Source organism: Bos indicus, chromosome 19 (genome assembly GCF_029378745.1).
Source record: "Bos indicus isolate NIAB-ARS_2022 breed Sahiwal x Tharparkar chromosome 19, NIAB-ARS_B.indTharparkar_mat_pri_1.0, whole genome shotgun sequence".
Lineage (NCBI taxonomy): Eukaryota > Metazoa > Chordata > Mammalia > Artiodactyla > Bovidae > Bos > Bos indicus.
The window spans coordinates 10136794-10161252 of record NC_091778.1 but is presented as its reverse complement, the minus strand read 5'-3'; the positions used below and the strand labels follow the sequence as shown (position 1 = coordinate 10161252).

At 46.5% G+C, this 24459-nt stretch overlaps 1 protein-coding gene across 2 annotated transcripts; it reads right to left on the bottom strand.

Moving 5' to 3' along the window:
- Window positions 1–3768: 3768 nt before the first annotated feature.
- On the bottom strand, window positions 3769–21572 carry DYNLL2 (dynein light chain LC8-type 2). Of its 2 annotated transcripts, none has more exons than XM_070772516.1 (3): window positions 21549–21572; window positions 7867–8005; window positions 3769–5799 (listed from the first exon to the last, which is right to left on the bottom strand). In XM_070772516.1, the coding sequence occupies exons 2-3, from the start codon at window positions 7996–7998 to the stop codon at window positions 5662–5664; spliced, it is 270 nt and encodes an 89-aa protein (XP_070628617.1). In that variant the 5' UTR covers window positions 7999–8005; window positions 21549–21572; the 3' UTR covers window positions 3769–5661. The 2 variants fall into 2 exon arrangements, with proteins under 2 accessions (XP_070628617.1, XP_019837337.1); XM_019981778.2 differs by lacking the exon at window positions 21549–21572 and adding an exon at window positions 10767–11029.
- Window positions 21573–24459: the final 2887 nt, after the last annotated feature.

Genomic DNA, 24459 nt, shown 5'->3' with positions numbered 1-24459 from the left:
AGTAGAACCAACCCAAAAGTCACTCGACAAATGAATACATTAAACAAAAGATATATCCACACAACGGAACACTGCTTGGCCAAAAAAAGGAATGAAATGTTGATAAATGTTAAACACAGATGAACCTTGAAAACATTATGCTAAGTGAAAGAAGCCAGACATAAAAGGCCACATTTCATTTATGTGATACACATTATGATTTCATTTATGTGATATGTCCAGACAAGGCAAATTCACAGTGACAGAAAATACATGAGGGGTTTACAGGGGTTGCGGAGGAAGGAAGAACAAAGAGTGACTGCAAGTGGGTTTCTTTGAGGAGTGATGAAAATGTTCTGGAATTAGATAATGGTGATAGTTGTATAACTCTTTGAATATATTAAAACCAGTGAATTGTATACCATCACCAAGTGGAAGGCATTTCACAGTAGGGGAAAGTTCTACATCCCAATTATTCCAAACATCCATGAGATCTTAGGTAAGTTTCTTTCCCTGTCTGGTCCTTAATTTCCTTCTCTATAATACAGATGCAATTGGACAACGAGGGGAAAGGCCAGTACAATGAGATGTGAGGGGAGATTTGGGGGGCCTGACTTCCCAGAATCCTTTATTCTTTCTTCAAGATTCATAATCACTGACTCTAAAAACCACTATTTTCATCATCATCATGTTCCAATTTCAAAACACTTTCACATACATGTCAGTTGATACTCATAACCACCCTTTAGGGAAGACAGGTATTATCCCCATCTTACAGATGAAGAAATTGAACTTCAAATGACTTGCCAAAGTTCATACAGTGGTTAAATGTAGGAGCTGGGACTCAGTCCTAGGTTCTGTCCACACCACCACACTGGCCTCTCTCTAAAGCCCTAGACACCACTGTCCAGCATTCTCATTACAAACTACACATCGTTTGGATAAAGCAAGGGAGGAGAGGCACAAGGACTTGGGCCCTCCTCGGCCTTTTCTTATGAACCTCTCTGTTTCGGCATAGCAGCAGCCTGTGCATAGGAGTAGACGTACACTGGTGAGGACACCAAGCCCACGGTGTCACAGAGACGTACATAAAGGTATACAGGACCTGCTCGACAGGTGACAGGTCACTCCTCGTTACCAGAATGGTGGGGAAGCTGTGCCTTAAGTTCAGGGGAGACCTGAGAGTTCAGAACTCTGGGGGTCTGCTCTCTCCTAAATCTAGAAGACTCATTAACCCTTCTCATGAAATTTCTAGAAGGGACAGCTCCTCAGTGCTTAATAGACAAGAGAAATGAGAAGGGAGGGCCTAGGAATTATCCTCATTGCCTTTGCTGAAGTAGAGTCTAGGAAAGGGAATAACAGTGAATAAGGCATTCAGTCCTAAGCTCAGAGAACTGGACCTAAATCTCAAGGAATATCTTTGAGACGACTGCTGTCAAACCCAGGTCAGTCCTTGTAAGTCAGTGTCTGAGCACCAGTAACACTACCAGCTATGTGCGCTTCAGCAGGTCATTCACCCTCCCTGATTCAGTTTGCATATCCAAAACTGTGGCTAATGACTGCTGGGGTCTAGCTCAGAGGGGATTTCAGTGGCATAAACTGAAATGCTTTAAAAATAAAATGTACTTTATGAACACTCTTTCATTCTCCCATGGCTGCCAAGAAAGAAGGGCTGAACACACTTGGGGAGTGACCCACTGACGACTTTCCAGAGCTTGCCAGCAAGGGGGAGTCAAGCCAAAGGCTAAAGTCTCTTCAGAAAAAGCCAGGTTGCCCATGTTTGCTTGTCCTTTTTTTTCATTTTACCAATAACATTTATCAAGTATTTCCTACAGCATACAATGTTGTTCTGGGAGCTTGAAGATTAAAGCAGTGAAAAAGAAGAAATGGTTCTGCTCTCAAAAAGCTTATTTTCTACTTGTGAGAGATGAATAAATTAATGAATGTCAAGCTTAGGGCAGGTGCTGTGCTGAATTTAACTGGGTAAGATTAATAGTGATAGGAGAGTGGTACTGTTTCCTATAGGATGTCAGAAAGCCCCTCTCATAAGAGGGTGTTTGAACAAAGACGTGAAGGAAGGGGATAGTTTAGGAAACAGCCACACCCCTGGTCTAAGTTCTGGGGAGAGACACATTGTCCAGGGCAACAGAATTTCCTACCATGCTGGTTTGGTTTGCCCTTCTTGGATTCATCTCCATACTTTTCTTCCTGCTATGCTCCCTGGGGAGAGGCGGGCTGACCCCTAGACTGGATCTCTGGGTCATCCTTGCCATCTTCTGCCTGTTAGGTTCAGCCAAAAGGAGGCCCCAGAAAATTGGAGTACAGGATGGAAGAAGTGGAATACTGATGCTCCAGCTTTCTCAGCTCTGACTGGCTGCATCCCTCTGCCACTGCTCCCATCAGCTTTCCACAGCCCTTTTGTAGTCCATCCTCCCATGCGATCCTCCTGGGTCCCAGTGGGTAGCGGCTCGTCAGGAGTCTTGCAGGATTCACCTAGATGAGCACCAACTACCTACCTGGGCCAGAGTGCCTTGTCCATAGTTGCCACCTAGACTGCCCCTCCCATCAGGACAGGAAGATGAGTTTTGACCCTAGAGGCATCCATCATAGATATTGTGGACCGTGGCCTCACTCTCCTCCCTCAAACTCCAGTTCTGTCGAATTCTTCACACCAGCAAAGGTAGGAACAGAAATTGAGGTTCTAGAGGGCCCCCCCCATTACTTCCTTAGGACCTCACTGCCCTGGAGGCTTTTCTCCCTAAGATCCAGCCCATAGACTTCCTATGTGAAGGAACTTGACCTACCTAACTCCCAAAACCAACAGCTCATTGCCCAGTTCATTTCCTTGATAGTATTTATCACTATTCCCTGTAGCTCAAACGGTGAAGAATCTGCCTGCAACACAGGAAACCCAGGTTCGATTCCTGGGTCGGGAAGATCCTCTGGAGAAGGGAATGACAATCCATTCCAGTATTTTTGCCTTAGAGAATCTCATGGTTAGAGGACCCTGACAGGCTACAGTCTGTGGGTCGCCAATCGCCAAGAGTCAGATACACCTGAGTGACTAACACTACTACTATTTATCACTACTGGCTTTTCATTGTGTATGTCAGCTCTGTCCACTAGAATGTACGTGTCATGAAAGAAAACTTTGCTGTTTTATTCTTCTTTGTGAACAGCATCTTAGGCTCAAGTATAAAACTCAAATGTTTCTCAGTGAATGAGAACAGAAATGAGTATAAAGCATCTCTGCTCCCTAGCACCCTCCACAAGGATTATAGCCATAAGCCTAGACATAAATGGCTTAGGGTCACTGGCCTGGGCAGCTACTCTCAGAAGCATCTTAGTACCGCTGACTTCTCCAGGTGTATGTGGGCAGGAGCCCCAAGCAAGCCAAAAGATAACCCAGGAGTCAGAGAACTACTCAGGTTCCATCTTGCTGAAATGAAGGCCCTCGGGTTCTCCATTCCCAAGTGGCTAGAGAAGGATTTAGCTGAGACACGGTCTTCCGGTCTCAACATCTATCATACAGAAGAATCAAAATGTGGCTCACCAAACCATCTCCACCAATAACCCAAGAAATCTCGTAGGTGAGTGCTGCTGGTTATTTTCCCTCACTTAAGGGCCCCAAGCCTTGGCCCTCCAACTAAGACCGGATTCAGACCAATCAGTATCTCTTTAGCCCCATTCCACTCCATACTATATACCCACCCCACCCATGTGTGGCACCCCTGCCACCAACTAAGCCATCCCCCCTTTACCCCCAAAGAAACCCAAACAGCTCAGAAGTGCATCAATCGACCTTTAATGTCCAAAAGAGGCGTGGATGCAGAGCACAGGAGATGTGGCGGGGTCTCAGCCCCTGCTCCAGAAATGAGGGAGAGATGAACACAAACTAGACATTTCCAACTGGCCACACAAGTCTGGGAGGGCAGAGGGAAACAGATCTAGACATTCATAAAAAAATAAAACCTAAAATCAAGCACTCAGCTTTGTGCCCACCGAACGGTTTGATATGGGGAACTCACTCACCATCCAAGTCCCCACCCTCCCCTGTCAGCATCAAAAAGAAAGCTCAGTACACACTAAAGGCTTGGGAAGGGGGCATTCTCCTGCCTCCCCGCCAACCCCAAGGATGGACTTGGAAGAAAAAGAGAATGAGCTGGATCCCAAACCCCCCACAGCATCAACCCTACACATGAGAGTTTTCAATGCAATTTATAAGAATCAAAAGCTCAATCAGCAATGACTTTCCCCCCACCCCATCCCCCACCCCATCCCTTTTGATCCACAGATAAGATTTCCCTAGCACTCCCCTTGGAATCTCCTACCACTAGTGACCCTGCTCCATCCCCAAATTCCTGGCTTCACCACTGTAAGACTGACCTCCTCTGAAGTTCCCCCAAAGCCCCTCAACAGCCCTTTATCACTTCCATCCTGCCTCCCACAAGAGGCTGCCACCATTCACAAAGTCACTTTCCCTCACCACTGAGACTAGGCTCCAGAATGGATGGTAGCATGGCCACCTCATCCTGGGCTATCCTCCTAAAGCCCACCTGGGAGCAGATGGCCATAGGGCAAGCAGTGTCTAGGCCAGATGGCTGAGGGGGGTGATACCCATACTCACCCCCAAAACAGATGCCCCAGAGGTTAACATAGGTCCACTTATCTACCCATATACCGGAGAGATTCCACAGTCCTGCCCCTCCCTCCCCTCTACCCCAAACCAAGATACACACACACATTCACACACATATACACAGAGGAAAATCAAGGGAAACATTGATTTGGTTTGATTGCTAAGACCTAACTAAGAACTAGTCATCAGAAATTCCCTTGCCAGCCAACTAACAGGGGCTGCTCTAAGAGAACTCCAGAGGAATGAGAAAACCAAGGGCTAAGCAGGGAGCAGACAGGAGGGAAGAATGAAAACAAACAAAAAAAATCGAGCTAATCCTACCCTCAACATCCTCCAAGCATGAGCTCTGGCTGGAAGAATAAAAGAAGATAATCCACAAAGACACAGCCCTTACTTACAAACTCTTCTGACAAAGACAGCAAGACAAGTCTGCTCCCCACTCCCACACACCACAGACAAACACGTCTCAGGGCCCCTTAAAGAATCCAGCCCCACTCCCTGCCCCAAGCCGTGGAATCACAGTTCAGTGGAATATTCTCCCTGGTACTAGATCATCCCCCTACCCTCCGTCCTATCCCTCTCTCCTTGTCAATCCTCACTGTCCCTCCCGCAGCCTTCCTGGCCCTCCTAAAGCAGCATCCACCACCAGAAAAGGCAGCTGCAGTTTTAGTTCCACCTCCAGAAACCTATTTCTTTTCCCCAGCCCTCCTAGTCTTACAGGCTTTTTGAGGGCTTTTTATTTGTATAGGGAGAGAAAGAGAAAAGGGAGGAGTGGGAGAGATTTCCTAGTGCAATACAACCAAAAAAAAAAAAATTTAAGTCTTGAAAAATAAACATAAAGCAGCCTTCTTCCCCAGGCAACTAAACAGAAAGAAGTTTGGTTTTGTTTACTGCGACATACACATGAAATCGAGTATACAGTCCATGCAGTAGCACAGCCATTGGAGAGGACATCCTGATGCTGGCCCCAGTGCAAAACAGTCCCAGCAACGCTGCCTGCTTGCCATTGCTGCCGCCGCCACTGACACCTTCACTGTGGCCACCTAGCCTGACTTGAAGAGGAGGATTGCAACTTGACCCAAGTAAAAATAGATGAAGTGCTTTGTCTCATGTGTAACGTAGCTGCCAAAATTTCGGCCCACGATACAGTGCCAGGTAGGGTTATATTTCTTGTCAAATTCCTAAAAGAAGAATAAAAAGGAGAAGAAAGGCGATTAGGACAGCTGGAGGATGAGAAATCAGAATAAGAGTCTGATTGGTTTAGCTGTCATCCCCACCCCATCCCCAGTCTACGGCCTCAGTTCTCTGAACTTCAGGAGCTCAGGTTCTAAGGTTGGCTAGAACACTCCTTCATTAATAATATAATACCACAAAGGCTCCATTATTTCTCTCTAGAACTTTACACCCCTAACATCTCTTGTCTCTCTAGCTACCCTACTCAAAAGCCCACCCCGCGATTCTTCAGCGAGGGAATCAGAAAAACCAATAGAATTAAGAAACACTCCAGTGATGTCACACAGCATTGAGTAAAAGAGAAAAGCAAGTCTCTCTGACTTGCCACTCACATTTCACACTACTGAACTAGCACTTCCAAATGCCAAAAACCAAGACACTAGAGCAAAATGGGGACCGAACAGGAAGCAATTCTGTCTAAGCCAGCTTTAAAGGCACTCCAGTGTGCCAGGCACTATGTGGGCTGTAAGCACGGACAAGGGCCTCAGTCATAAGATCGAGGCAATTCCCTCACTTCTCCCAGGGATCTAAGTTCAACATCAAAAGCCAGCGAGGAAATCCTCAGAACCTAATCAGACAGGCCCTGGCACCCTGTGAACCCAGCAGAAAACAGATGGCTCAGTTCTAGATGCATCCTGCCATGACTGTGAAAGGAGAACAGCCCTCCACCACAGGCTCAGCAATGCTGCCAACCCTGGAACTCTGTCTGCCAGGAGCTCAACCAACAACTTGTTTAGTTTTCTCACAGCCCCCATACCACATGACTCCAAAAGGTATTGGCAAACAGTGGATAGGGCATGGATCACCACACAGAGCTTTATTCCTGACTGAAGACTGTGTAACATAGGAGACCCATAGTTGCTTCCCCATAAGCAAAACAACAAAGCAGGACTCAATATAACCTAAGGATTCTCCCCAGAGTCCATGATTCTACACTTTCTCCCTGAAAAGAACAGAAAAGGCATCACTCAACAAGGAACCAGCACCCCTAGCAGCCTTGCTGGCTCTTCATCCCTTGGCTACACACACAGAAAAAGTCTCTCAGGACTCCAGTTTCCACTTCTCATACCACACATGGACAGCAAAGAGCTCTGTTAAACCCAAGGACACTATACCACCTGTATGGACCATAGTGCCATGGCTCTTAGGCATCCTTGGGATACCAGAGCTGAGAATATCACACTGGGACTATGCCACCAATGTACGTGGACCCTGACTGGAAATTAGGGACCCTTAGTACCACCTCTCACCTCTAGCTCAGCTGCTTCCTCGCTATATATATGTTAACTACATCTATTCACCCTTTCATTCAGAAACTTTTCAGGGATTAAATCTATGGCCCCAGTAATGCTCATCTATTAAAAAAAAAAATATTTTATATATATATATATATATATATATATATATATTCAAGCACACCCTTTCCTTAAGAAAGTAGGGAGAAGGTAATTAGTACATGAGTCCATTTTTTTATGCAGGGCAGGGGCGCACAAGTCGACTTGTGGGATCTTAGTCCCTTGACCAGGGATTGAACCCAGGCCACAGCAGTGACTGCACTGAGTCCTAACCAGTGGACCACCAGGGGTCCTTTTTAAAGAGAAGAAAAGGAAATCTCCTACATAATGAGACTATACGGCTATCCCACTTTAAATGATGCAGCTCCCCCAAAATTTATGATCTTATCTTATCCATTCAAACATCCCTGATCTTCATTTTGAATAGTTCTGAATTGGGACAGTTATATTTAATCCTGAAGTTTCACACCCTGTTGTTCTGCAGTCACATAATTATCTGTAAACACACCCACACCCCAGCACAGTTCCTACTAAGAACTCTTAAAGTGAACGTGCTAGTAAATAAGATTCATTCCCCAATTTACCTGCTTTGCAAGTTCCCAGGGTTCCGTCTGCATGGACTACACCTACTTTCATATGTCCCCAGCTCCAGCCCTCCCTGGGGCATAGGTGAGCTATCCATCCCTACCCCGACCACCAGCCACAGCTCTCCCAGCACACCTTCTTGATGTAGGCAGCAATGTCCTTCTCTATGTTGTACTTCTCCATAGCCTGCGTGGCACAGTCAACAGCATCTTGTTGCATGTCCTCAGACATGTCTGCATTCTTGATCACTGCCTTCCGGTCAGACATGGTGACACTGCAGAAGAAGCAGAGAGGTGAGGCTGCAACCCCGTGCTCCGGGCAATGAACAGGAACAGCTGGGTGTGGGGCCTCAGCGGAAGAAACCAGCACAAAAGGTAAGGGCAACAGAAAACATAGACATGAAGCATTATAAGAGGGACATCGTAAGATTTTAGCAGAGATGAGGTTGCCAAGTCTGGGAAATACAAGATAAATAGTTAAAAAGACATAAGTCGTCAGTTTTTGTATGTAAAATGAGGCTTTTCTAACTCTCAATTTATCTATTTCTAGTATTCTGAACAGCATGAACAGCCAAAATACCACAATACACCAGCTACCAGTTGTATCCTTGGGCAAGTTACTTAACCTTTGTGCTTTATCATCTTAAAATGGGGACTTGAGTTAACCTGAGGGCAAACCAGGTGATATAACACCTGAACATAATAAGCCCTGATTTAATGACCATTATTATATTATTGGCATCACAGTAGGAAGATGAATTAGGTCTGGTCCTTGAATAAGTCACTCAGCCTTTCTGCATTTGATTACTTCCATTTTAGCAATGAGGATAGCTCTCTATCAGGAGTTGCTATAAGAATTAAAATGAGGTTATATGAGAATAGTGCAAACAAGGGCAGTCTACACAGTGGTCTGTCCCATTAACCAGATTCAGCCCACCACCTGCTTTACATAGCTTTATAGAAATACCCTACAATGGCAGAACAATGGCAGAGTTGAGCAGTTGCAAGAGATGATATGGCTTGTAATGCCTAAAATATTTATTATCTAGCCCTTCAAATAGAAGACTGCTAAGTCTTAGGCTACCAATGTGCAATGGTGACAGAGACAAAGGTAAAGAATTATTATTTTAACTGCACTGCTTCATAACCCTGCCATCTAAGCCACTGCATTCACCCTACAGCAATCAAAGTTCCAGTGCAGACCTTGCATGTTCCCTCCTTAGGAAAACAGAAATTCCAAGTGGGCTGGCAAGGGCCTGCCTAGCAGTCTATGGCATGTGAGGTGCTTTGCAGGAACAGAGATGAGCTGCAAACTCCTGTCCTCTGTCCTTGACCACAGTCCCTGCAGCAAAAATCTATATCCCACCTCCCAGGTACTATTCCCCAAAGCACCACTCTGCGATCAGCCCAGTGGGCAAAAGATGCTGCTGTTTCAGCCCTATCTGATACAAAGCTACACAGGAACCTGTCTGCTCAAGGAGAGATCCCTGGTATCATTCCAGGATACCTTGATCTGAGTCCACACTAACCTGTGGGTTGGATGGGCAGAAAGGGAAGCAGAATTCATGACTACTCAGCCCGCACCAGATGCAAAGGATGCATGCATGCCAGCTGCTAACCAGGCAGCCCTTTAGTGCATCCAGGGTACCTCTGTCAAGCACTGGCAAATTAAGTAGGGCTGGTTCCACTTCAGCAAGAAGTGGCAGAGCAATGGGTTAGTGCCCCAGCGCCCTCTGCTCCCACACTCCTGAGAGAAAAAAGTCAAGAGCCTCAAGAGGAGTCTGTGAATACCACCTGGGGCTGAAGAAGAGGTCAGGAGAATCCAGTTCTAGCCCTAGCCATTATGACCTGAGGCAAATCAGCATCCTTTTTAAAAAAACAATGGTTGAAATAAATGTGGCACCTTCAATGGGTTTGAGCAAAGGTACAACAGCAACACAGAGAATATTCTAAGGCTCAATAAGTGTGACCAAAACTAGTGTCACCTGGTGGCTACCACTCAGAAGGGGGCACTGTTTACAGATCCAAGGGTGGGAGTGCGGCCCGGTTCAAGTATGAAATCAGCATCCCTTTTCCCAGCAAGCTAACCTGCCCCACTGCCTCATCCTCAAAAGTCCAAAGGAACAACTTTGTCACAGTGATTAAAAGCTACCTTACCCTCCAGGAGAGCCTGCAGTTACATAATGTTGGTCTTGTGACTACAATGCCACGATTCTTCACCCCTGGCCCCCCAGGCGTCAGAGAGGTGAGGCCTTGCCCCAGCCTCCCCTGTCCAAGGTGCCAGGGAGAAAAAGGGAAGGGAGGGGCCAACGTAGCCCCTCCCCCTGGTAGAAAAAAAAAATGCTAGGGACCTGGGCCTCCAGACTGAAGGATGACCAGAGGGCCCCAGGCCAGCTGCCTCAGTCACGACCCAGAGGCTCCCCTGAAAAGCAGAGGGCACTCCAGGACAGCTCTCCCTCCTCTATTACCAGCCTTGCGACAAAAAGGTCAAGCTTTCGAACGACACGACCCGCCCTCCCCAGCCCCCAACACGTACAACGCTCGTATTTCCTCCCTTCGGAACCCCAAGGGGCTGTCTCCCTCCACTACCCCATCCTCCAGAGGGCTGCAGTCCCGAAGGCCGGCACCTGGGCGATGAGAAAGCATCCTCCCCGCCACCTCCACCCGGCCGGCCGGCCGCCCTCCCCCGCCCGGCCTGGAGCAGCGCCGGAGTGACGGGGCGTCCTCGCTGCAGGAAGGACGCCCCAGAGGGTGGCGGCGGGAGGAGCCGCGTCACGCCCGAGCCCGCTCCGCCGATCTCCCTCGGCCCCGACACCAGGGCCTCTGTGCGCGCAGAAAGATCCCGGGGGGCTGGAGGCCGCACATCGGCAGCCGGTGGCCCCGGCCGCGCCCCGAGGTCGTGAAGGTACAGGGTGGCGCAACCCTGGGCCGGAGAGGCGACGGGGGCGTCATGCCGAAGCCGGACCTCCTCCAGGCCTCGCGGCCGAACCTAGCGCGTCGGGCCACCGCCCCGGGGCGCCCCCACCCACCGCTCACCTTCACAGAGGCGAGTTCTCGCGGGGCCCCGGGGGAGCAGCGATGGCCTGAGGCAGAGCGCGGGCAGGGCGGTGTCCCTTCGCCTCCGGCAGCAGCCGCCGCCGCCGCGGTCTCCGGCTCCCGCAGGCCCGGACCGAGCGCTCGCGCCGCCGCCGTCCGCCCTAGAGCTTTCCTGGCCGCCCGCGCTCCGCCTCGCGCCCGCCGACCCGTCTGCTCCGCGCTGGCACCTCGCAGCTCCGCTCTGCTCTGCCGCTGCTCTGCCGACGCGCGGTCCCCACTGAAATAGCGCCCCGCCCCCGCCCCCCCGCCGCGCGCGCCGCCGTCCGCGCTCCCCATTGGCTGGGCCCGCCCGGCCCCGCACTGCGGGCTTCTCCCCGCGCCGCTCTCGCCCCACATCTTGTTTCCTCCCACAATGCCTCGGGGCGGAGGGAGGGGGTGGGGAAGGGGAGCAGGAAAGAGTTGGGGGAGGGAGACGTGGCCTTCAGAAGAGAAAAAAGAAGTATGCAGACCCCTCTACCCAGGGCTGGAGAGGCCAGGCCTAAAAAGGAATAAAGAGGCAAGGTTCAAAGTGATGGAAAAAGAGGGAGGGGCGTCAAGACCCCAGTCCTAAGAAGAATAAAAGGAAAGAGTGGGATGGAGATTTCAAAGGCTGGGAGCAGATGGGAAAGGGGTAGAGACCCTGACCTTTGAAAGAGGAAGGGAAGGAGGTGAAGTCATAAGCTTTAAGGAAAACAGGACTCCTTCCCTCCCCCCAAAACTGTGGGAAGGAGAGGACAGCCAGCACTAAGGAGAGGTAAAGCCATAAACTGCCCCAGGGCTCCCCTCCCCGCACTTTCTGGGAAGGCCTCTTCCCTCCTGCTCTTTGTTCCCGAGTCTTAAGGCCTCGGGACCTAAGCTCCCAGCTGGGACTCCAGCTGCTGTTGAGCTTCGAAAGCAACGGATGCAGACCCTACGCACACTTGTGAGAGGGGAGGTTTGTCTTCGATACACAGGCCCATGGAAAATAATGAAAGTAAGCCATTTTTGGTCAGTCCGCCCTAACCATCTGGTTAGACGGTACCGGAGGGAGAGTGAATAGTACCTCCTAGAGGTACAAACCGAAGTACATCAGGACTGCCAGGACTCTTAAAATTCACCCTATCCATATTCCTCATCTTATAAACAAGGAACAGAGAAAGGGGAAGCCCTTGCCATACCACCACGGTTCAGGCCCAGACCTGGCCTCTAGGCTGAAAAGTGATGCTTGTAGGCAGCAGTCCCCCTGGTGTTTGTGGGTGGGTGTGTAAAATACCTGTGCACACTGGGAGAGTGCGTGCCCCTCCAGGCCACCCGCCCACCGCCAAAGGAGAGCGAGAAACAGCTGCTCTTATCCCGCCCACCTGCTTCACAAAGGAAGTGTCTACTTAAGGGGGTGGTGAGGGTCTTTTGTTGTTATTTAGGCGGTTAGTGGTTTCTGACTCTTGTAACCCCATGGACTGTAGCCAGTCAGGTTCCTCTATCCGTGGGATTTCCCAAGGCAAGAATATTGCAGTGAGTTGCCATTTCCTTCTCCAGGGGATCTTCCTGACCCAGGGATTGAACCGAGTCTACTGCATTGTCAGGCGGATTCTTTACTGCTGAGCTATCAGGGAAAACAGAGCGTCTTTATTGGGAGCCAAGCATTTGGGCCACACAGTGTGATTAAGAAGCTTCCATTCATTCCTATCAGTTTCCCTTCATTGCCCCAAACCATGGTCAGGAAATTGGACTTTTTCTGGCCCTCCCCTACTCTTTGGCGCATCATAATTTAGTGTTCATTACGAGTCAGGGGGAACGTGGAAAATAATCCCCTTTCACTCCCGCTTTTGCAACCTGCTCTATCATCTTCAACCTCAATCAGATTTCAAAGAAACAGCCAAGACCTGTGGTAGCCCCTCACACCAAGGGTATTCTGATGTCAGCCTCAGTGTGAATGAATGGGGGGTGGGGCATATATAGTCAGGAGGAAATTACCTCAGAGAAGTTCAGCAACTTGCCCCAAATTACCTAGCTGGTCAGAGGCAGTATTTAACCCCAGGCTGCCTGTTGCCAGTGCCTACACTTTAAGCTTTTCCACTATCCTGACAGAGAAAAGATAAAACTATAAACTAGGCATTGGGTGCCCTATTTCAATTATACCAGCATTTCCTAAGCTTATCTGACTCCAAAGACCTTGTTTATCCAGACATTTTTTATTAACATCTCCAGGAACTATTCCATAGGACACAGTTTTGGAAACTTGTGCTATACTAATTACTACTATTTATGTAAAGTGCTTACTGTTTAGGGTAATTACTATACAGCATAGTAACTATTATAATTAATGTTTCTGCTTAACTTGGTGGACATTTCTATTTGATACCACTACGGGTTCATAATTGTCCAGTTTTCTGTTGCCGGATAGCAGAGCCATGTCTTCAGATTTAAATATCATCTGGGACGTATGTTTTCCTCATATCTGTGAGCCCCTTACCCGTTAGCTGCTTCTTTAACTTAAGGGGACTGTGGTCAACTTAAGTAGTTTACACCATGATCTAAGTCTTGATGGCAGGTCCCTAAATTCCAGACCTCCACTGTGGGTGCCCCACAGGCTCTTTGGACTCTTCGCATACACATATATCCTGCCTGGTCATTAAGAACATTGGCCCTGGAGCCAGAATGCCTGGATTTTAAACTCTCTCCACCACACAATCAGCTGTGCAGATCTACCCAACCCATTTAACATCTCAAAGTTTCATTTTCCTCATCTATAATCAAGAATAATACCTACTTTATAGAGTTATGAGAAGATGCATGAAAAACTCTTGGCACAATGCCTGGTCCATATAAGTATTTAATAAATGTTAGCCATCATCAACATCTCTCTTCCAGATGTACTTCCCTTTCCTGTGTTTCTTCCCTCAGTTCCTGGCCCTATCAACCACCTCAGAAACCTGCAAGCCCACCTGATTTCCCTACCACCTCTCCATCTCCATCATCCCTCACCTCCTGGCCATTTCTCCAGTCCATGTCCCTTTCATCAGGAGTGCCTCATTCTCATTGTGTACACCCTGCAACTGACACTCATCATCACTTTCAGTAGGTTCCCTGCCCGCATTCTTGACTCTTCCTCCCCAAATCCACATGCAGAGGCAGTGACCTATCTAAAATGTGAATCTCCCAGGTACTTCCCTCTTCCCTGCTCAGAAAAAAAGACCCTGTTCTTTCCCATAACTTACTTCCCCTCCTCTTCCTTCGTTCCCCACCCCCAACAAACGAACCCCAGCCTCTCTGCCTTATCTCCCCACACTTCCCATCTCCTTCTTCAGGCTCTAGTAACACTGTCAGCTGTTGCCTGTGGCTTCCCCTACACCCAGATGTAGGGGAATTTCCCCCTACACGGGAAATTCTCTGTATAGGTATTAGTTAAACTGATCATGCCCATTAATGACTGAAAAGTACAGCTTGGAAGGGCACATTTCATCTCTTCTCCACCCAAAGAACCTTGTCCGGGCTCTTCTGTCTCTTTCCTTAGAACCAGTAATGCATTCTATTTACACTGGGCCCTTACTGCCCAGTGCAAGTTGCGAGCTAAGGTAAGTCATTGTCAGCCCTGGGGAAACTCCAAGCCTGGTTTCTGAATTGATTTCCTTCTCACATTCTCTGGTTATTTGCATGATATCCTTATACTGTTAGGTAAAGACCATCAAGGCTCTCTCACTCCAGCTGACTGGGTCACCTACAGGGAAGAGACCATGGCAGTGACAGAGGTCATTTCACCAAGCCGTTTTGCTATTGACTTGCTTCAAGGACTCCAGGAGGATGGAGAAGAAGGGTGGGAACAAAAACACATACCATATTGCCATGCAAAGTCTGGTCCCAGTTCCTTCTGCCAAGTCCCCACTGGGAAAACCTAAGGAAAACAATCCAACTAGAACTACTGGAATTTGCTGGTTTCTTGGGTGGCCTTGCAAGACATACTTCCCTAGGCAACCATTTGCCAAGCCCCAGATATTACCCCTCCTCCTCCCCAGTCCCCTGAAACTTAGAGGAGCCAGCCAAGGTCAGCCACATGACTGGGAACTGAAGAGGTGAACACTGGACTAGGAGTCAAAGACAAAGTCTTAAGCCCAACTTGGCTCTAGTCAGGTCATTTCTGTAAGGTCCCTGTCAGCCCCAAAGTCTGATTCTCTTGTTTCAATGCCCTATCCCAGGGGGCATCTTCCCTGTGGATGGAAGAAATTTCTCAGGCTAAGAGCCTCTACCTCAGGTTAAGTTTAAATGCTTCTTTCCTATTCTTTCTGTCTATCCATGTAGTCTGAATTCAAAGAGCATTTCTCTACATTCACACCACCCACCAAAGGTGGGATATGATTTTGTTTGCCTTTTATTCCTTCAACTAACAAAGCAACTTCATATAGCTAAGAGTCAATTAATGTTTAGAGCTTCAGTTAAAATATTAAAGCAGATGGTCACCAAGAAGGAACCAAGAAAAAGATGCTCCAATGGAAGTAATGGTTTCCTTATGATTTAGGAAATCACTAAATCATAAGGAAACCACCAATTTTTCCTTCATTGTCTGGACAGTCCTAAGGAATCCTGCCCCTGCTGTGGAAGAACTAAGACAGTGGTATGGAATGTGTCAGCTATTGAATATCCAAAAGGCCAAGTTAGGGTTCTTGGGTACAAGAAACCCCTGAAGAAAATAGCAGGACCTGAATACCTCCCCTGACTCTAGGGACCTGGAGCCCTGGAACTGTCTCCTCAGGGCAGACCAGTTGTTGCAAATCACCGGGTTTTTCTTTGAATCACCCCACACTTGATCCAAATTCCCAAAGAAGGGCATCTGATTGGGTAGATTGAGTCATAAGTCCACCTGTTGACCATGCAGCCTGACAGACCTTCTGAGATGGATGGGGGGATAGCTGAGAGGAAAATCTACATGCATTTACAAGAGCCAAGAGAGTAGGTACTGGGTGAGCAGAAACCACGGAGAGCCTCAAGAGTGGGAGCTAGGGAGGACTTCCCTGGTGGTCCAGTGGTTAAGAATCTGCCTTCCAATGCGGGGGACACCAGTTCAGTCCCTGGCTGGGGAACTAAAATCCCACATGCCATACTGCAACAGAGATCCTGTACAGCCAATTTTTTTTTTTTTAATTAAATGAATTTTTTAAAAAGAATGAGAACCAATGTTATTTATGAGGGGGATCCTCATCCCCACTGTTACAAAAACATACATTGTGCTTTCTCACCCTAAATCCCTTAGAGTGAGGTGGGAAATGGTGAGAGGAGCTCTAAAACATGAGACCTGTACAACTTTGCCTTCCTTTCTGAGGACAATTTTGAAGAAGAAAATCTTGTCTTGTCAGGCATATTATGGCATATTCCAGTTGGAAAAAAATTTAACCTTCTTACCAGGAAATGGAGGCATACCTTACATTTAAACACAGTAATGTATATGTATATGTGTGTGTGTGTGTATACACAAACATATTTTATAGTTCATATACCATAAAATTCACCTTTTAAAATTGCACAATTTGGTAGGTTTTATTTTATTCATAGAGCTATGCAACCATTGCCACCATCTAATTTTAGAGAATTTTCACCACCCCAAAGAGAAACCCCATACTCATTGACAATCCTGCCTCCTTTTTCTCCCAATCCCTACTAATTTACTTTCCATCTCTATGGATTTGCCTGGACATTTCATATAAACTTCTAATAATGACGTTTCATATAAACAGAATCATAAAATACATGGTTATGGCCTTTTGTAACTGTCTTATTTTACTTTGTATAGAGTTTTCAAGATACATCCATGGTATAGCATGACTCTACTTCATTCTTTTTATGGCTGGTTAAAACCTCATTGTATGAGCATACTATATTTTGTTTATCCATTCATCAGTTGGGTTATTTTCCACTTTTTAGCTGCTATAAATAATGCCTCTGTAAACATTCATGTATAAGTTTTGTATTGGTATATATTTTCAATTCTCTTGGATATACACCTAAGTGTAGAATAGCTGGGTTTTATGGGGCTTCCCAGGTGGCACAACCCATCTACCAATACAAGACACATAAGAGATGTGGATTGAATACCTGGGTCAGGAGATACCCTGAAGGAGGGCACAGCAACTCATCCCAGTATTCTTGCTGGAGAAGCCCGTGGATGGAGGAGACCACATGGTGGGCTACAGCCCTTAGGATCACAAAGAGTCAGACACAACTGAAGCATCTTAGCACACAGCACACGTGGCAACTCTCTATACTTCACTTTTTGAGAAATGGTCATACTATTTTTTAAAGCTGCACCATTTTGTATTCCTACAAGCACTGTGTGAAGAATTGTGATTTCTCTACATCTTCACCAACACCTTTTATTATCTTTTTTATTACAGCTGGCCTAGTGTGTGTGAAGTGGTATCATTGTGGTTTTTCATTTGTATTTCCTTGAATAGATGTTGAGCATCTTGTCGTGTTTATTTGCAATGTGTATTTTCTTTGGAGAAATGTCTATTCAGATCCTTTGCTCATTTAAAAAAAATTTTTTTTTTATTGTTGAGTTGCAGGAGTTCTCATCTTACAGAGAGACATGGTTCACAAATATTTTCTCCCATTCTCTGAACTGTATTTTCACTTTCTTGATAGTGACCTTTGAAGCTATATTGTTTTTAATTTTGATGAAGACCAGTTTACCTATTTTTACTTTTGTCCCTTGTGCTTGCAATGTCACACCCAAGAAATCACTGCCTAACCCGAGATCACAAAGATGTGTCCTGTGTTTCCTTCTAAGAGTTTTAGAATGATCCATTTTGAGTTAATTTTTCCGTATCGTGTGACAGGGTCTAACTACATTGTTTTGCATGTGGCTATCTAATTGTCCCACATCTTTAATGGAAGAGACTATTCTTTCATCACTAAATGGTAAAGATCAGTTGACCATAAATAAAAGAGCTTATTTCTGGACTGTCGTTTCTTTTCCATTGGGCTATAGATCCTTATGCCAGTACCACACTGTCTTCGTTACTGTAGCTTAGCAGGAAGTTGTGAAATCTGTTTGTGTAAGTCTTCCAACTTTGCTCATCTTTTTCAAGATTCTTTGTTTAATCTAGGTCCCTTTCATTTCCATAAGACTTTTAGGACCAGATTACCAATTTCTGTAAAAAAATAAAACAGCTGGGATTTTGATAGAGATTGTGTTGTATCATAGATCAATTTGGGGAGTATTGCTATCTTAACAATATTAAGTTTTCTGATTCACAAACACAGTATTTCTTTCCATTTATTAGGTCTTCTTTAATTCTTTCAATAATGTGTTATAATTTTCATTGTGTATATCTTATACTTATTTTCATACATATATTCCTAAATATTTCACTCTTTTTAATGTTGTAAATCAAATTTTTTCTTAATTTCATGTTCCAGTTGTTCATTGCTAGTGCATAGAAATGGGGAAGGCGATGGCACCCCACTCCAGTACCCTTGCCTGGAAAATCCCATGGACGGAGGAGCCTGGTGGGCTGCAGTCCATGGGGTCACTAAGAGTTGTACACGACTGAGTGACTTCACTTTCACTTTTCACTTTCATGCATTGGAGAAGGAAATGGCAACCCATTCCAGTGTTCTTGCCTGGAGAATCCTAGGGACGGGGGAGCCTGGTGGGCTGCCGTCTCTGGGGTCGCACAGAGTCGGACACGACTGAAGTGACTTAGCAGCAGCAGCAGCAGCAGTGTATAGAAATACAATTGGTTTTCATTTATTATATTTTGTATTCTGCAACCTTGCTGATCTTGTTTATTAATCCTTAAAAGTTTGTATGTATGTGTATTTTCTTTGGAATTTTCTGTATACAAGATCATATCATCTATGAATAGAGATAGTATTACCTCTTTCTGTCCAACCTGAGTGCCTTTTGTTCCTTTTTCTTGCCAAAGTTCCTAGCTAGAATTTTCAGTGCAGTGTTGAATAGAATTGGTGAGGGCAGACATCTTTGACTTGTTCCTGATCTCAGGGGGAAAACTTTCATCTTTCACCCTTAAGTCTAATGTTAGATGTGGAGTTTTTCTAGATGTTCTTTGTCAAGTTAAGGAAGTTCACTTCTATTCCTAGGTTTTTTGAGTATTTTTATCATGAAATGGTATTGAGTTTTTCCAAATACTTGTTTTGCATCTGTTGAGATGATCATATGATTTGGTTCCTTTAATGTATTAATATGGTGTATTACATTGATTTTCAAATATTAAACCAATATTGCACTCCTAGGATAAATCCCATTTGGTCATAACATGTAATCCTTTTCATATGTTGCTGGCTTCATTTTGCTAGTATTTTGTTGAGGATTTTTGTATCTATATTCATGATATTGATAATATAGTTTTCTTACGGTATCATTGTCTGGTTTTGATATCTGAATAATACTAGACTCATGGTATGAGTTGGAAGTGTTCCTTCCTATTCTATTTTTTGTAAGAGTGTGAAGGATTGTCATTAATTAAACATTTGGTAGAATTTACCAGTGAAGCCATCTAAGCCTGGACTTTTCTTTGTGGAAGGTTTTGAAAATACTGCAGGGTTTTGAGGGCTTTCCTGGTGGTTCAAATGGTAAAGACTGTGCCTGTAACACAGGACACCAGAGTTCAATCCCTGTGTTGGGAAGATCCCCTGGAGAAGGAAATGGCAACCCACTCCAATATCCTTGCTTGGAGAATTCCATGGACAGAGGAGTCTGGTGGGCTACAGTCTGTGGGGGCACAGAGAGCCAGACACGACTGTGTGACTAAGACTTGAGAACACTAATACAACCCCTTTACTTGTTCTAGGTCTATTCAGACTATCTACTTCTTGAAGCGGTTTCGATAGTTTGTGTTTTTCAGAGAATTAGTCCACTTATATATGTTATCTCATTTAGTCTAAACTTAGTCATAGTGTTCCTGTATAATCATTTTTATTTCTCTAAGGTCTCTTTTTTCACTCCTGGTTTTGGTAATGTGAGTCTTTTTTTTTTTTTTTTTTTTTCTTGGTCAGTCTAGCTAAAGATTTGTCAATTTTGTTCATCTTTTCAAAGAACCAACTTTTTAAAAACTATTTATTTACTTAGTTAGCTGTGCCTTAGATGCAGCACTCAGAATCTTTATTTGCAGAATGCACACTTTTATTTGTGGCATGCGAACTCCTACTTGTAACATGTGGGATCTAGTTCCCTGACCAGGGATGAAACCCAGGTCCCTCGCATTAGGAGCTTAGAGTCCTAGCCACCAGACCACCAGGGAAGTCCCAAAGAACCAACTTTTATTTTCACTAATTTTTTCTATTGCCTTTCTGTTAATAAGGTGATTCTTGAGCACCCAGATGACACAAGCTGCTTAGGTCAGCATAAACTCAGACCGGGACCCTTCCTTTGAATGGCTAGATTCAAACTCAACTCCTTCACTATTTCCTTCTTAAATCAGGATGCTGTCTATTTTGGTGTCCCCCTCATCATCCCCAGAGTAACATGACAGAGAAGACAGAGACTGCATTGTTATCTGGGGGCTGTGTGAGGGACAACAGTTCCATTAAATCCATAAGCATTTTTTAAACATCTGTAATGAGCTCCATGGAAAGCATCAAGAGGCACAGGGATGAGAAGCCAGAAGCAGCCTCAGGCTGTCCAACCTCACCGTCTAGTTGAGGCGGCACACACGGACACAGCCAGCTTTAACACAAGCTAGACTACCATGATGGAGAAGGCAATGGCACCCCACTCCAGTCCTCTTGCCTGCAAAATCCCATGGATGGAGGAGCCTGGGGGGCTTCAGACCATGGGGTCACGAAGAGTCGGACACGACTGAGCGACTTCACTTTCACTTTTCCCTTTCATGCATTGGAGAAGGAAATGGCAACCCACTCCAGTGTTCTTGCCTGGAGACTCCCAGGGACGGGGGAGCCTGGTGGGCCGCCGTCTATGGGGTCGCACAGAGTCGGACACGACTGAAGCGACTTAGCAGCAGCAGCAGCAGACTACCATGAGGACTGTGATTGAGAGTGATGAAAATGCTCCCAGGGGCCTGGGGTTGGAGGAGAGCAATTGACCAGCCTAGAAGAGTCAGGGAACAGAAGAGCTGGCATTTAAGGTAAGTCCTGAAGCATGACAGGATTTGTAGGGGGAGGGAAGGAAGGAAGGTTCTTCAGTCCAGAGAAGCACACGTGCCAAGGCAGGGAGTGGTAGGAAGCCAGGCCTGACATGGACAGACTGTGCTGGGGAAAGGACAGGCCGGACAGAAAAGCTAGGGCCAGACTTTGGAGGAGCCTGAAGGATGTGCTGGGCTTCCTTGGTGGCTCAGAGATTTAAAAAAAAAAAAAAAATCCTCCTGCCAGTGCAGGAGACAGCTTCAATCCCTGGATCAGGAAATGACAACCCACTCCAGTATTCTTGCCTGGAAATCCCATGGACAGAGGAGTCTAGCAGGCCACAGTCCATGGGGTCGAGAAAGAGTCGGACACAACTTAGCAACTAAACACCAACAACAACAAAGGATGTGCTCCAGAAACTAGAACTGTGTCTTTAAGCTGCATGGAGCCCACTGAAGGGTATCGCGCTGAAGGATGACATGTCCAGCCTTTATTGAAGCTGGAGACCGCAGCAGACATCTAGGTTGGTTTATTTGGGCTCTCTGATGCCTTCCTCACCTGGAGGGGCAAGCAGAGACGGCGGTCTTTACCCGTGTTGGTCACCCCATCCTGGGGACTCTCTCCTCCCTATGCTTCCATACAGCAGCTCTCCCCTGATTTTCTTCCTACCTGTCTGGTGGCTCCTTTTCAGTCTCCTCAGCAGGCTCCTCTTCCTCTGCCCATCCTAAGTGCTGGTGTTCCTCAAAGTTCTGTTCTAGAACTTTTCTTCATCTCACAAGACCATTCTTCCTTGGAGATCTCATAGGTTACCATGGCTTCAAGGACCAAATATGGATTGGGAGATTTCTCAGGTCTCTCTGCTTATTTAGACCCATCAGATCTGTCCATTGGACATCTCCATTTAGTTATTTTCATTAAAATTAGCTCCAGCCATGAGTAGAGGGAAAACTCTAAGTAAAATGGCCCAAACAAGATAGTTTATTTCTCTTTCAGATAAAAGGAGTCCAGAGCCTGGTATATTTCCAAGCCTGGTATAACAACCTGGGAGTCACATCTCTGAAATCTCTCCCTTTGTCTCTATCCCCAAGCCAGCATCCTCCCCCTTGGTCACTTGCACCAACTTCCCTGTTCTTGCTCCTCTCAAATGCATTGTCCACATCTACACTGCTCAGCATGGTGGCCAACAAACACATGTGGTTATTCCTAAGTACTCAAAAGGTGGCTAGTCCAAATGGAGATGCACTGTAAGTGCAAAAGGCACACTGGATTTCAAAGGTTTAATATGAAAAAAAATGTAAAATATTATGGTTTCTCTACTGATTATATGATAAATGATAATAGCTTTGATATATTAGAGTAGATAAAATATATTATTTAAAATTAATTTCATCTGTTTCTTTTTACATTTTTACTAGAAAATTTTAAATTACATTTGTGGCTCTCATCACATAGCTATCAAATAGCACTGCTCTACACCAAAGCAAAAAGCATCCTTCCAAAACACCAATCTGGACGTGTCACACATCTGAAAAACCTTTCAGTGCTTATCAGTTGTCTTTAGGCTAAAGTTTCATCCACTCCATATGGCTTTCCAGTCCTCCGTGGCCCAGCTTCTGCCTCTCCCTCCAGCCTCATCGTTCACCATCTCCTCCCTTTGCCTTCCCCTTGCCTGCCTTTCAGTTCCTGAAACATGACAAGTGCTCTCTAGCCTCTGGGCCTCCACACATGCTGTTCCCTGTGTCTGGGACACTCTCTCCCCTCTTGAGTGGCTTCATGCTCCACTCATCTCTTTCCCACCTCAGCCTAGATGCATCTCTTCCTGGGAGGCCTCCCCAGGTCCCCTGCTTCTCAGAGTTCCCTTCACCTCTCTACCCTGACCTCACCCCACCCACCCACAAATGACTGTGCCCACTTACTGTGACTTTTACCAGATTGATCAGAACCTTGTGTTCACTGTGGTACCCCCACCCCACCCCCATGCCTCACCACAGCACCTAGAGCTGGCACGTGGTCAGTAGTCAACAAACGTGTGCAGGATCAATGAATGACTCACCTCAAAGCCAGATAAACAAAGTGCCAGGGTAGGGCCTGACTAGATGTTTCTAAGCCTCGTCAGCCAGTGACCAGAGACTCCCAGTTTGGGAGATGGGACACAGGGCCTACACAGGCCCACTGTGTGGAGACCCAGGCCACCAATATCCTGTGCCCCTTCCCAAGGGCAACAGCAGTGACTCTCCTCCCAGGAAAGCTCCCTGGCATGTCCCCAGCATTTTCAGAATGAGTTATGCTGAGAATTCTCTCAGAGATGAGCTTCCTCCTGGGTGGGGTTAGGAGCTGTGGATGGTGGAGGAATAGAGGGAAGGGGAGGAGGGTGTCTGTTTACCCAGCACCAAGAGAATTCACGTTCCTGTTGCTCATGAAGTATGAGCCTCTCTGTGAAGATTTTCTTTCAGGGTCAAGAAATGAAGGAGATGGGGGCTGGCGGGGAGGTGGGCACCCAGAACTGAAGACACAAGTGGGTTTACATGAAGACAGAGCTGGAAACCGTTCTCCCAAGCCAGGGCCCAGGAGCCTGATCTGCTTGTTCTAAACCTGGACCAGAAAAGCTGAATCCTTTTTTTTTTTTTTAAGTTTTTATTTTGTGTTGGGGTATAGCTGATTAACAACGTTGTGATAGTTTCGGGTGGACAGCAAAGGGACTCAGCCATACATATACATGTATCCATTCTCCCCCCCCTCCCATCCAGGCTGCCACATAACATAGAGCAGAGTTCCCTGTGCTATACGATAGGTCCTTGTTGGCTATCCATTTTAAATATAGCAGTGTGCACATGCCCATCCCAAATTCCCTAACTCTCCCTTCCCCTCATCCTTCCCCACCCCTGTAACCATTAGTTCACTCTCCAAGTCTGTGATTCTGTCAGAAAAGCTGAGTTTTGAACAGAACCTGGCAGGAACTGTGCCCTGGTGGTTCCCCAACCTTGGGGGGCCGGAAAGAAGCTCATGTCACATTTTGGGTTCCTTTGCTTCTCCTGACACACTCAGGCATGCACAAACAGACAGGCACACACAAGCACACACACTTTGTAGATGATTCTCTGCCCAGTGCCTTGCACCCAAGAGCCTCCTGTTACTCCTCCTAAACTTAGAAAGTCTCCCAGGGGATTGACCCTGCCCTTAATCCAGCTAGAGACCACCCTGCCATGGGCTGTTTCATATGGAGTCCCTGATCCCTGGAGTATGACACAGAAAGGGTGGCTAGAGTCCTCTCCGCCCTACCAAGTGGACCTTGAAGGTAGGATGCATGCTGGAGGCCTCTGCTCTCAGGGCAGACCCTGCCCCTGGCAAAGCCATCGCTCCCAGGATGTATTATCCTCTTCTCTCTTTTCCTTTCACTGCCATGTCAGCTCACACAAAGCAAGAGGTAGTACCTGCAGTTCCCAACCTGGAGAACTGAAAACACGTTCCCCAGCGTGCTGCCAGCAGCAGTGGCTCGAAGAGGCTCTGTAATTACAGACATGCAGGGGTTTGCGCTACTGTTCTCACTCATCTATGAAACCCTTCCGTTCCCTTCATTTCC

Excerpts from the sequence above, each read along its gene's own strand:
- DYNLL2 (XM_070772516.1), bottom strand. The coding sequence starts at position 7,998 with ATGTCTGACCGGAAGGCAGTGATCAAGAATGCAGACATGTCTGAGGAC. Across the intron at positions 5,800-7,866 it reads TTGCTGCCTACATCAAGAAG|GAATTTGACAAGAAATATAA; the intron begins GTGTGCTGGGAG and ends TTCTTCTTTTAG.